The sequence below is a fragment of the Nothobranchius furzeri genome, chromosome 16 (genome assembly GCF_043380555.1).
Source record: "Nothobranchius furzeri strain GRZ-AD chromosome 16, NfurGRZ-RIMD1, whole genome shotgun sequence".
NCBI classification, from domain to species: domain Eukaryota; kingdom Metazoa; phylum Chordata; class Actinopteri; order Cyprinodontiformes; family Nothobranchiidae; genus Nothobranchius; species Nothobranchius furzeri.
The window spans coordinates 28,706,719-28,718,853 of NC_091756.1; the positions used below are offsets into that span (position 1 = coordinate 28,706,719).

Here is a 12,135-nt window from a genome sequence, read left to right on the forward strand (position 1 = left end):
TGGGTGCCAGATTTTTGAAAGTGAACATCGTCTGAATGTTTGTGTCTGAGACATTTCCTCTCGTTTTCACACTGTTCATCAAAATGAGCGACTTGTGGTTTTCTCTCCAGCTGCTGCTGGCAGGCACACATGTGCACACATCTGCTCACTTTGTCTGCTTTTGTCCACCTCAGACTCATCCAGCAGCGATTTCAGAAACCTGAAAACACACCATCAGCAGCCGATGGGCGTAAACAGCTTCATTTGTCTTCAGCCCCCTCGTCCACATCCATCATCAGCAGAGGGCATGTCTCTTTGCCTGAATCATGAAGACTTAAATGGGTCCAAAAGAAAACTGACTGAGTCAAAGAAATAAACTTTAACAACAGCATGTTTAAAATTAACAGAAGAGATTATTCACAAGAGAAAATGTACCTTTTATCCTCTTTTCCCATTTCTGTTTCCAGACTTGTCTTGTTTACACTTTGGATTCCTTTGGATGTTGTAACAATAAATCTGTTCTAACACTCGGCAGCAGTGAGCAGAAAAATACTGAGCTGCACAGATATAAGACTTGATCAGGTCTGATAACAGAGAGAGTCTACATCTTAAGTCTAGAGAAGTAGCCAGGCCAAAGCTGTCAAAAAGCTGTAGTTAAAAGTCTTCAGCTTGTCCAAAATGCTGCAGCTGGAGTTCTGATGAGAATTAAAAAGAGAGATCATATCTCTCTTGTCTTAGCTTCCCTACATTGGCTACCTGTTAAATTCAGAATAGATTTTAAGATCCTTCTTCTCACATATAAAGCTCTTAATTAGGGCTGGGCGATATGGCAAAAATAGAATATCACGATTTTTCCAATATTTTATCACGATTTCGATTTTATCACGATTTTTTATCCATGAATAGCATAACTTCAATTGCGTATTAAAGAAGAGAAACATTGAATAAATAAACATTTATTCATATTAGGGAAAATCAGCACAGTGCTAACACACTTATATTTTAAACTCACACCAGAGATGATAAAAGCCCTGAGAGAAACAGTTACAAAAATCAGTTTTTCTCATTTTTCAAGTAACTTAACATAAATTAAAATCGTAAACATATTTAAAGTGCAAACATGTCAATTGTAAACGTATTGTGCAAACATTAACTTGTTCAAAATACTATGTAGCTCCCAGTTGCTCATGTAGTGGATAGTTAAGCTCAAATACGGCTCTGATGTGCGGCTGGACCAGAGATCGCTTGTGGTAGCAAACAACTGCGCATTCTGAATATTTTCTGCAACAAGTCTCTAAAGTAAAATGTTCTAGTGCAGAGTGGAGACAACCCATAGAAGCACTGATTTGATCTCATTTCAGAGAAAAATAGCACAGGTTAGATGCACCTAATAAATAAAATTACTAACAAACTCAGGATTCTTTCTTTGCTTCACTGTTCTGGTGCTGAAAATATCACTAATGCGGATCAAAGGAGATACACGGATGAATGCACCTCTTATTATTTGGAAACTACATTTACTGCAGCTGGCAGAGGCAGAGATTGTTTCTATTGATGCACGGATTTACAGAATCATTTTAAATTGTAATAGGGGGAGACTGCAGGAGGGAGCGGTAAAATACAGGGGTCCCAGCAAAAACAAGAAACTACGAGTCTGATGAAACCCGCTGGTTTTCCATCAGGCAGTCACGGGGCAGCTCCAACGACCCAGTGACCGAGCTCAGTCCGGCTCGGCAGAGGGTGAACGAGCCGAGGCGGCGTCGTGCTCTGCTTAAGAAGCGGTGTTATTTTCCTGCTTCAGAAGAAGCGTCCAACGTGTTTTTACGCTTTCTCCGAGACATGTCACATCACTAAGTTGTTAGCGCCGCACGCTAAGGAAACCCTGCGTTCCTCTTCGAAACGAAAACCTCGTTGTCGCTCAGCCGCGGCGAAGCCATGTTTGTTCACACACAAGTGAAAACAAGCGGGGCACTAATATATTACTATGACTCACTCTGATTGGTTAAGAGTCAAACAAAGGCGTGTCATTCGCCTGGGGTAAGTTCCATTTTCATTCAGAGGCAGAAATTCAACAGCAGAGCTGTGAATCGTGATAAAACGGTCTCTCAAAAATGACAGACCGTCAGATGTGTAGATCGTAAAATGGTCTAAAATCGTCATATCGCCCAGCCCTACTCTTAATCAAGCTCAATTTTACATCAGTGACCTGATTGTTCATACGTTCCTAACCGAGCACTTCACTCTCAGACTGCAGGTTTACTGGTGGTTCCCAGAATATCTCAAATTAGGATGGGAGGCAGATCTTTTAGTTATCAGGCTCCTTTCCTGTGAAACCAGCTCCCAGCTTTAGTCCATGAGGCAGACACCTTGTCTACTTTTAAGACTAGGCTTAAAACATTTTTATTTTATAGGGCCTATGGTTAAAATCTGATGTTAGCCTAAATCAGGACAAGTGGGGAAGTAGAGGGAGGTGGAGTGTACAGTCGGTAAAGACGACTCCCCCTTGAGCTCCCTGTCCTACCTATCCAAAGTTATCTCTGTAGTTATGCTGCTATAGACTTAGACTGCTGGAGGACATACTGACCACTTTCCACACTCGACTACGTTCTTCTACAATTTGCTCTTTAACTGTATTATTTCCTGTTTTTTCAGCTGTTAACTCAATTTGTACTCTTAAGTGTTTTTCTGCCCAGAAGAAGCTACAATGATGTTCTGCTGAGCTGTGGTGGCCTCATGGAGGGGGCTATCGACTAGCACACTGCTGCTAACCACTTAAACATTCTCCCTCTCCTGATAATAACACTTTACTTTCCTTGACATTGAATGTGCTACTACTAGTTTACCCGTTTAATTATAGATTCACTAGAATAAATACAATAAAGTTTATCTCTCACCAAATAGAATAGTTACTAAGAAATCACAATGTAATCATAGAAACACTACGTGTGTGTTTGTGTGTGTGTGTTCTTCTCGATCCCCAGTGAGTCGTGGAGGATGGCTGCTGATACTGAGCCAGGATTCTCTGGAGGTTTCTTCCTGTTAAAAGGGAGTTTTCCTCTCCACTGTCGCTGCATGCTTGCTTAGTATGAGGATTGCTGGGTTCATTATATAGGAAACGTTTTTCTGGCTTAATTAACTTACCTGTATACGAATGTTTACTGTGTGAAGTGCCTTGAGACGACTCTTGTCCTGATTTGGCGCTATTTAAATAAACTGAATTGAACTGCAAAATAGAAAAATAAATTGTAATCTTTGTCTCCTTATATTTTCTCATTCTTGCTTATTTATTTTGTGTTCTGCAGATCAAGTTCATATGAGAGTTCCTCTCAGGCTGAAAGTAACTTTAATAAAGTTCTCTTTAAAGACTCTGAATCCTCTGGTTTTTGAATCTGACTTGCCACGTGGATCTCAGCAGATGGAAAGGAAAGTGAAGTTCTGCTTAAATATAAAACAATACTGACCTTTTTATGTAGAACTCTTCAGCATGAATCGGAGTTGTTTATTGTCTGCTTTAATGTTTTCATGACCGTGTCCCTTTTGACACTTCACACCCCTGAGCTAAAAGCTCCATCTGTGGTGTAAACTCATGGAGAAGTGTTTTACAGTTTTATGCAAATGATTCAGTTGTTGCTCTGTGCTCCCGTTGCCCTCACGGAACTGGGAAAAGGGTTTTCCTTCACTCTGCTCCTTCTTCGTGAAACAGGTTGCAAGAAGACTAAATAAACTGAGTTCATTTCCTTGAAAACATTAAAATCCACATCTAGAGCCCTTGAGTCAGACTCCCTGTATTGTAACAGCGTTTTGATTCATTCATCTGTGTCTGCATTTATTTCATTAAATGATACATCAATAGATGTCTTGCCGTTGTTGATTTGATCAGTTTTAATTTGTTACTGTGCCGCATTTTGGTGGCATGCCTCATGATAGATGGCTTACACAGGAAAAAAGACCAAAACTGTTAGCTTTCACTGACAATTTTTATTATTTGTAATTAATTTCTCCAAAGTTGACCGAAGAGACCACCTTCAGCATAATCACTATAAAAGGCCCCAGTAACAAGTGACAAAAACTTGTTTCAGTCTGAAAAAATAACCGATCTTTAAAAATCTGCAAAAATCACATCATTATTTTTCTCTCGGGTTACGGGCACTCTGGGTTACATTCAGGTGGAGAAAAGCACGGACATCTGAAGCGAACCTTGTAGTCCAAGCACGGACCGGGATTCTGATCCTCATTGCGACAAATGAAGCCCATTTTGGTGTTGTAGCTGAAAAGATAAGTTAGAGCAAGAAAATGAAAGCAAGTTTTATTATGATGCACTGAATGTTTAAAAAATATATCTTGTTTAAAGGTGTGGGTCACTGGAAAAACATTATTTATTATTTCTGATTAGAATCTGTTACTCTGAGTTTTTCTTGCTGGCCGAACATGAGGATAGTCTCCTACACCTATCTTCTGCATTCGCTTCTGTTCAAGAACATTTATTTAGATTAATGTTTAAAGGTGACTTACGCATAGAATTGCTGTCCCGTGCTTGTGGCTGGGATGTTCCCATCAACAGTGACAGCCTGAATAGCATAAGGTCTGGGACAAATTTCTCCTGGATTTTCCCTCCTCAGGTCAGGAAGATCTTCCCAGTCCCCCATACCAGTGGGATCACTCCGATCATACCAACTGGTCCAGCAGAATAAAGGCTGTACTGGAACTGTTAGAGACACAAAGACATGTCAACACAGGGACGACACTACACATCGTTACAAAATGTAAGTAAATGTATAAATGTCCTTTACTTGGTTTCACAGCTGAAATTAGGAGCAGATTAACACCAGTTAGTGGTTTTGTGTGGTGGGAAACACTTTTAAAACTGAAAATTGTCTGAAAATGAACTCACCAAGCAGCAAAAATGCAACAACAATAAGACTCATCTGTAAACCAAAGTTTAGTTGTTAAAACGGTTCAAATGATCAGGTTGAGATGTGTAAAGTTCTGAATTTTCTAGAATTTTTTCGTTTGACCAAAGAAAATAAATGAGAATTTTTACCAGTTTGATCATGATTGCAGAAGTCAGATGTCCGTTCTCACGACTGCAAAACAAAGCAGTGAAACCCTGAAAGACTTTCCCTCCACAATTAATACATCTTTCAATGTGAGTTCTATTAAAACTGATTAAATTCTCCTTTTCTTTAGAAGAAAAATGGTTTAGAGTTTTGTTTTCTTACCAGGAGGACCTCTCCGTTGCACTCGCTAGCTGTGTCTACCTCACCCTTTTAATGGTGGTGCATCACTCCTTGAGTCGCACATTCTTTCACACAAAAAGCTGGACTCTAATGGAGGTTCTCAGAGTGTTTTGCTGCATTTTCACAGATAAAAATGTAAGAAGACCAGTTCAGAGCGGGCTTTTAGAGAAGCACTGGTCAGACCTTAGTGGCTGTCTCAGCAAGCTCTGATAAGAGCATGCTGGGCTTTTGTTAACATTAATGAGATCATTTTATCAAACTCACAAGTTCATAGATGCATATGTGTCAAAACTTAAGTCCTGGAAAGGTTTCCCAAACATTCCCTTTTTGCAAATACATTTCTGTTTTGTATGCCTTTTTCTTTGCTTCTTCAACAATATGTAGATAAACAATGCGGATAAACAGAACAATGGTGGACCAGGAATTTTGTGTTGACAAAGTTTTTGAGGTCCAGGATTGTGTGATGCTGTCCTGTGTTTCTGGTCATTTTGCATTTTATCTGTGAAAATGCAACAACACAAGTTTTTGTCAGGATCTGGGGTGAGTCTGCACATTTCTGTTAATCAGCCTCAAGTCGTTGCAGGTGGGCGGTTCCGGAGCGCGGCCAGCTGCTGTGCCTTTTCCCATCACCTGCCAGCCTTTATAAGGAGCTGGAGATCACTTCACCTCGCCGGAAGATTACTCACTTTGGGTAGCTGTGCCATTATAGAACTTACTAAAGCTTTAGTCTTTGTTTTTTGTGCTTACTAGCAGTTTTGAATGTACTCCGCCTTGTCCCACCAGGAACTCTCACCTCTGACCACTTCTGCCATAACCTTGGATTTCACCTCCGAACCGGATCTCCCTCCACACCTGGACCGGCCCGCTCTCCCACCGCTCACCTCCCTTGGATTTCGGATCACCACAGACGTTGCTCACCCCAGTCCTGCCTACCCTCCCAAGCTATTGGATTTCAGCTCCACAGTAAGATCCTGAGAAACGGAGTCCTCCTAGTTCTTTCCCACTCTGTCCAAAACCCTGACCAGCATTTGTCTCAACAGAACCAGCCCCGGAGCTGTGCTCAGTATCACCGCCACGTCTGGCGGTGCACCTTAGTTTCCTTAAGATCATCCAGGAATAAATAAAACTTTATTTTCTGCTTACCTACGTCTCCTAGTGTGATTCTGCGTGTCTTGGGTCAGGAAACTCCCCACAGCTATGACAGTTTATTGTTACTATCATGACAAATTCTAGTTTGAGCTTCAGGGTGAAACACAAAAAACAAGAGGTCAGCTGCTGAGTTTTCACATGTTAAACAACAAAAGGGTATATAATCTTTTATAAAATAACACTCAGATTTTAAAAATGCTTTTCAGGTATTTTTGAATTTGCAACTATTACAATATTCTGACACTTGATTATTGCAATATTTTCTAAAATAGACTTCTTAAATTGTTGAGCTTCACTGATACAATCATTAAGTCTGTGTTTACATATACATTTTATCTTAAGTGATGCTTTATTGAAACCCCAAACTGAATTTTCTCTATCCTACCCTGTCTCCTGCATCAGCTTCTGATAGAATAAAGACAGTGAAACTCTAGGATTAGAAAATCCTGACAGATCTACGTCACCCTATGAATTAACACTCACCCACCCTGAAGGCTGTTTTTGGTTTAGCATCCAGGAAACAGCAGAGAATCTCGGCTAGTAGAAGCTAACTGTTAGGGATGCACGTTTACCAACAAGTCTTTAACCAACTACTGACACCCCTTAACGGTTAATAGCTGGTTAACCAGAAGTCAAATCCTGACTTGGTGGAGAAGGGTGTGATGCATCTGTGAAGCAGAGATGTACCAAGGAGCTGCAGGAGACAGATCAACTTTGTGTTTGTCGCGGAGGGGACCAAAGGAGTACGATGAAGTTTCAACGGCATAGCGGGTAGAGAGCTACTGGTAGTGATGTGTCGGTCTGTGAAGCAAAACTGTGAAATGAACGACGGTAGCCGGCTCGTCACTGGGAGCCAAAACAAATCCTCTCTGGAACTTTACATTAAGATTTGAGCCATGTTTGCGTGATGATCCTCATTAATTTATATGCTTCCATTAATGTAGTCAACGAAATAATTAGAAACTAAGTATAGCAAATAGAAAATACCTAAATTATAATAAAGCAAAATAGAATTAGAAAGCTCTACTGCCATCGTTCATTCACAGAAAGTGCTGCCAGCACAATGAAACAGCAATGGTCCTGGTCCTAATATTTACTATTAAGTACAAAAATAAAGTATCACAGGATAAACAAAAGCACCATAAACACTGCAGGCATCTGAAAGTTAAATAATTACAACTAGGTTTTTGTATATAAAGTTTTTGGTGCGTGCGTTCGGTGGTGATCCCTTGGGGAAAGTAACTGTTCTTGAGCCTTGAAATAAAACTTTGCTTTTGAATTGTTAAAAAAATAATTAAATAAAACAGTCTTCACTAATGAGCTGAGGGTTAAAACTGTCAACAGGTGCAGACGTCTGAGTCTCAGAAATCCTTTGGCTGCAGTGGTCTCCTACAAGTGTATAAAATAATATTAGTTTATGGATCATGGTTGTTTTTTTTTATATTTCTGCTGAACTACAGTTTGAAAGCCATGTCATGATTTTATATCTACTATTACTTTTGTCAACATAAACATCTGTCAGTGACAGCTGTTCTTTTTCCTTTAATGGGAGGGTATAAAAAACTTGAGAACAAATTTAATTGATGAATTAAATTTACAAAATTAAATAACGTATACATTTTATTGGATTTATTTCTTGTACTACCTTCAACTTTACTCTTTTTACACTTTTCAGAAATCCAGAGAGCCTCAGCTCCTCTGTTGTTCATTCATTTCATTTTTATGATAATTATCCCAGCTTGTGTGGATTATTCCCATAAGACCTCCAACATAACATAATTCTGCTATCATTCATTTTCTTCCCAGAACAACTTTACTGACATGTTTTAAATAAGAAGCACAAACCTGAATCATCCCAGCTTTTGCTTTCAATCTGTTGTGGTTCTTTTAGTCCAAAAAACAAAACAAATCCTTCCTAACATCCAAGTTTCAGCGTCCCGAGCCCTCTCTAGCAAAGCATGCAGCCTGCTTAAGCGCTTCTTCTGGGCAGACTCCAGCAGGCTACACTACACATCCCTCTCTGGTGGAATTTGGTACTGCATGCTATTTCTAAGCAATTTTTTTTTTTTTTTTACTCATCAAAAGTCAAAATTAGATTCGGGGCTTTTCAGAAAACATCCGAGGCTTGAGCCCTAATAGCCAGCCCTAAATTCATCCCTGCTGGAGATCAGCTATGTGCCTGACAAGGACAAGAGGAGTGTGTAGTGGGATAGAGCAGTCTGTTGGGTCGACATGGCCAGGATGGGGCCTGTACTCTTCCTCCTCTATCTGCTTCCTATTCAGTACATCCTGAGCTCTTTTAAAGGAATCTCCTACCATCTTTATACTGATGACATCAAACTGTACAGCTCCTTTAAACCCCATGAGATGTCTAAGCTGCAGCTGTTACACACCTGCTGAGACTGCACTAACCTGGATGGCGGGGAACTTTCTACAGCTGAATGAAGATAAGACCGTATGACTCCCTCCGAGCAACACAGACACAAGTGATTTCTTTAGCGGGTTTAATGAATGTCTTTCCTTTGCTGACCTCTTCTGTCCTTCTTTGTTAGACCTCCTTTAAACCGTGAAACTGAATATACAGAATTTTACAGTTAGAACAAATTCAATAATGTGCAAACAAAAAAAAAGACAAATAAATGTCTTAAGATAACCACAAAAGGCCAGTTGTCAAATGAAAACACTTAAGATGATCATGTCCAGGATGACTGAGAATCTACACCAACACGTTGCAGTGCAAAGCAGCAACGTCTTACGTCTTCAGTCCTTTTATTAGTTCTTTAGCAATAGATTGAATGTTTTCAGTCCATTCTCAGCTGTCTGCTTGCCAGCATTTCATCCAGGTTGTGTGTTCTTCACACACCTGGTTTGCATCCATCGTTAAAGATGTGGCTGGCAGAGCAGCTCAAATGTAGCCTTTCAAAATAAAAGTCCATGTACAGGAAACACAAAACAACCTTCCTTTTCAACCCACTTTCTTACAAATGAAAAATAAATGAAGAAATAAACAGCAACACGTTACAGACCGAGATCCTCATCTGTGCTCCAGACAAGCTGGTTCCCAAAGTCAGAGACTCTCTTGATCAGCTTTCTTCTCACACCAAACCCTCTGTCAGGAATCTTGGTGTGACCTTTGACCCAGCTCTCACCCTGGATTCTCATGTCAGTTCACTTGTTCGCTCTTCCTTCTTCCATCTCAGGAACATTGTTAAGCTGAGTCCCATTCTGTCTCACGCTTAGACTACTGCAAGTCTCTTTTCACTTGTCTGGAAAAAAAAAACTTCCCTGAACCGTCTACAGGTGGTTCCGAATGCCTGTGCTCGGCTTCTGACCAAGTCCTCCAAACACACCCACATCACCCCGCTTCTCCTCCAGCTTCATTGGCTGCCGGTCAACTTCAGGGTTCATTTCAAGATCCTGGTTCAGGGGCCTCATTTATCAAGCTTGCTTACGCACAAAACGGGGTCGGAAAACTGCATAAGCATCTTTCCAAACAAACTTTGGGATTTATGAAAGAAAACTTAGCGGAAAAATGTGCGCAACTTTAAGTTGACTAAGGACCTGGCTTACTCACATGTTGGATATGGAGAGCACCTGCAGTGCTGCTGCTGAGAAGGATACAATTATGAAATCCTGCAGCATTATCACATGTACTGCTTCGTGTCACATAGAACAAGACCCCCCCCACACACACACACACACACACACACACACACAGCCTGAAGCGCAGCATACGGAATGCAGAATATCAGCAGGGGGACAGATTGAGACAGAATGTCATGCGTCTGTGACAGTGTGTGTCCTGTCACTGTGACCCGATTGATCATGTGCCCTGACTACTTGGACAAGGGAGATCTTCATTTGGCTGACTGGTTAGTGTGCGTGACTTTCACCTGGGAGTCTGGGGTTTGAATCCTGATTGGACCATTTTTTTATATCCGCCACAGATCTCTCTGAAGAATTCACAAACATTGACGGCTTCAGCAACGCTGTGCCACTCCGTGGATTTTCTCTTACTTGTTTTGCAAAAGCACTTCCTTTCATTTCTCCACCTCACCCACAGGTACCTCAATTTCTGCTTCTGTAAAATTGTGCTTCCTTGATCTGCCTTGATCTACGGTCGCCATCATCATTGGAGGATCGCTGCAACAGCCGGCTTATGTATATGCATGAGATCCACAAGGCACTTTGCATTGACTATTTATGGCAGTAAGTGGGCGTGGTGAGGGCGGGATGTGACTAAAATGCAGCTGAGAAACATTCTTGTTAGTCTCTGACTTATGAAGCGGAGATTGCGTGCAGCTGTGCGTACTCCATGTTTGATAGGTCACAAACCTACTTGGAGTACGTATATATATTTTTTGCTGAGCTTAAGTACGGTTTTAGTAAGGATTCTACACAATGTTTGATAAATAAGACCACTGCTCTTTATGGCCTTACATGGACAAGCACCATCTTACATTGGTGATCTTCTCAGTCCCTACACCCCCAGCAGATCCCTGAGGTCCAGTGATCAAAGCCTACTGGTTGTGCAGCACCAGGCTAAAGACCAAAGATCATTTGCTGCTGTGGCCCCCAGACTCTGGAACTCTCTCCCCCTGAGCCTGAGATCAGTGGACTCAGTGGTTTCCTTTAAAAAGCAGCTGAAGACTCATCTCTTCAGGCTTTGGTGTGACCTTCTGCTGATTCTTCATCACTACCTTCTCTTCATGCTGTTTTTACTAATTCTGTCTTTCCCGGGATCCTGTATTACCTTTTCTTGTTAATTTTCTTCATTTCTTCTCATATTTTTATTTCAAATGTTCCCCCTGTTTTATTTGTTTTATTACGATATTTTCTTAATCTGTTTTGTTCTTGTGAAGCGTCTCATGATTTTTATCTTGAGAGGTGCTACAGAAAAATTGTTTCTTCTTCAACATTTCGTTCAATGTAACGGGTGTAACACCATCAAACAGTACAGTATGTACTAAATAAGCTGTGCCGCAGCGTTGTTGTTGTCCCTTCCTTCGGCCATTGTGCTTATCTTACTCCATCTGCTTCAGTCCCGCCAGCCTTTGTTTACTATTTGTGCTGCTATAGGCTAACCGGAAGATTACCAATGTGAGAGGGTGCATGTCACCACCTATCATACTGGAGTGGAACGAAATTCATTTGAGTTTGTTTTTCTAATGTACATGTAAACTAGGATAGCTTATTGCCATAGACGGACCTAGACTGACTTAGATGTGCTTGTAAATGCACTGAGAGTAGCTACTTTTATTTGTTTCAGTTTTCCTTCTGACTGAATCGTTGCTGCTTTGCGCTGCAACGTGTTGGTGTAGATTCTCAGTCATCCGGGACATGATCATCTTAAGTGTTTTCATTTAAGACAACTGGACTTTTGTGGTTAACTTTAAGACATTTTGCTTCTCATCCAAGAGGCTTCTTCAGTTCTAAAACTTGGGTCATGAGTAGGAGGCTTAGCAGTTGTGGTCAGAAACAAACACACTGATTGTGCTGCAAGTCTTTTTGATTTTCTCTTAAAGTAAAAGCATGTTTCTGCCTAAATTAAGGCAATGCTATTTTTTCTATTTTCCCAGATCATGTGGCCTATATGATTGGTGATCGGCACCAGAGAACCCGATTGGACCATCCCTAGTGGCTTCACTAATTAAAGGAGACGTTCACACTATTTCTTTAAGACTTGTGGTTCGCGGACTCTTTTAAAACATGTCATTTTTTGACCTGCCTTGAAAGAATCTGAATTGAGAGTTTCTAGGAACCTAATTTG

At 40.8% G+C, this 12,135-nt stretch overlaps 2 protein-coding genes across 5 annotated transcripts in view; one reads left to right on the plus strand and one right to left on the minus strand.

Moving 5' to 3' along the window:
• LOC107388196 (cilia- and flagella-associated protein 337) overlaps positions 1 to 3,351 on the plus strand; it is a 28,774-nt gene extending 25,423 nt beyond the window's left edge. The window contains exon 17 of the mRNA XM_015963615.3: positions 174 to 3,351. Coding sequence (XP_015819101.1) covers positions 174 to 203 — 30 coding nt within the window. The 3' untranslated portion in view covers positions 204 to 3,351. The remainder of the gene's footprint in view (positions 1 to 173) is intronic.
• Positions 3,352 to 3,937: 586 nt separating this feature from the next.
• On the minus strand, positions 3,938 to 8,354 carry LOC107388195 (cartilage intermediate layer protein 2). 4 transcript variants are annotated; one of them, XM_054749057.2, is made up of 7 exons: positions 8,211 to 8,354; positions 6,360 to 6,455; positions 5,021 to 5,063; positions 4,871 to 4,904; positions 4,770 to 4,781; positions 4,492 to 4,684; positions 3,938 to 4,246 (listed from the first exon to the last, which is right to left on the minus strand). In XM_054749057.2, exons 3-7 carry the CDS (start codon positions 5,030 to 5,032, stop codon positions 4,120 to 4,122), a joined length of 378 nt encoding a protein of 125 aa, XP_054605032.1. In that variant the 5' UTR covers positions 5,033 to 5,063; positions 6,360 to 6,455; positions 8,211 to 8,354; the 3' UTR covers positions 3,938 to 4,119. The 4 variants fall into 4 exon arrangements, with proteins under 4 accessions (XP_054605032.1, XP_054605034.1, XP_015819100.2 ...); XM_054749059.2 differs by lacking the exon at positions 4,770 to 4,781; XM_015963614.3 differs by lacking the exons at positions 6,360 to 6,455; positions 8,211 to 8,354 and adding an exon at positions 5,199 to 5,357.
• Positions 8,355 to 12,135: the final 3,781 nt, after the last annotated feature.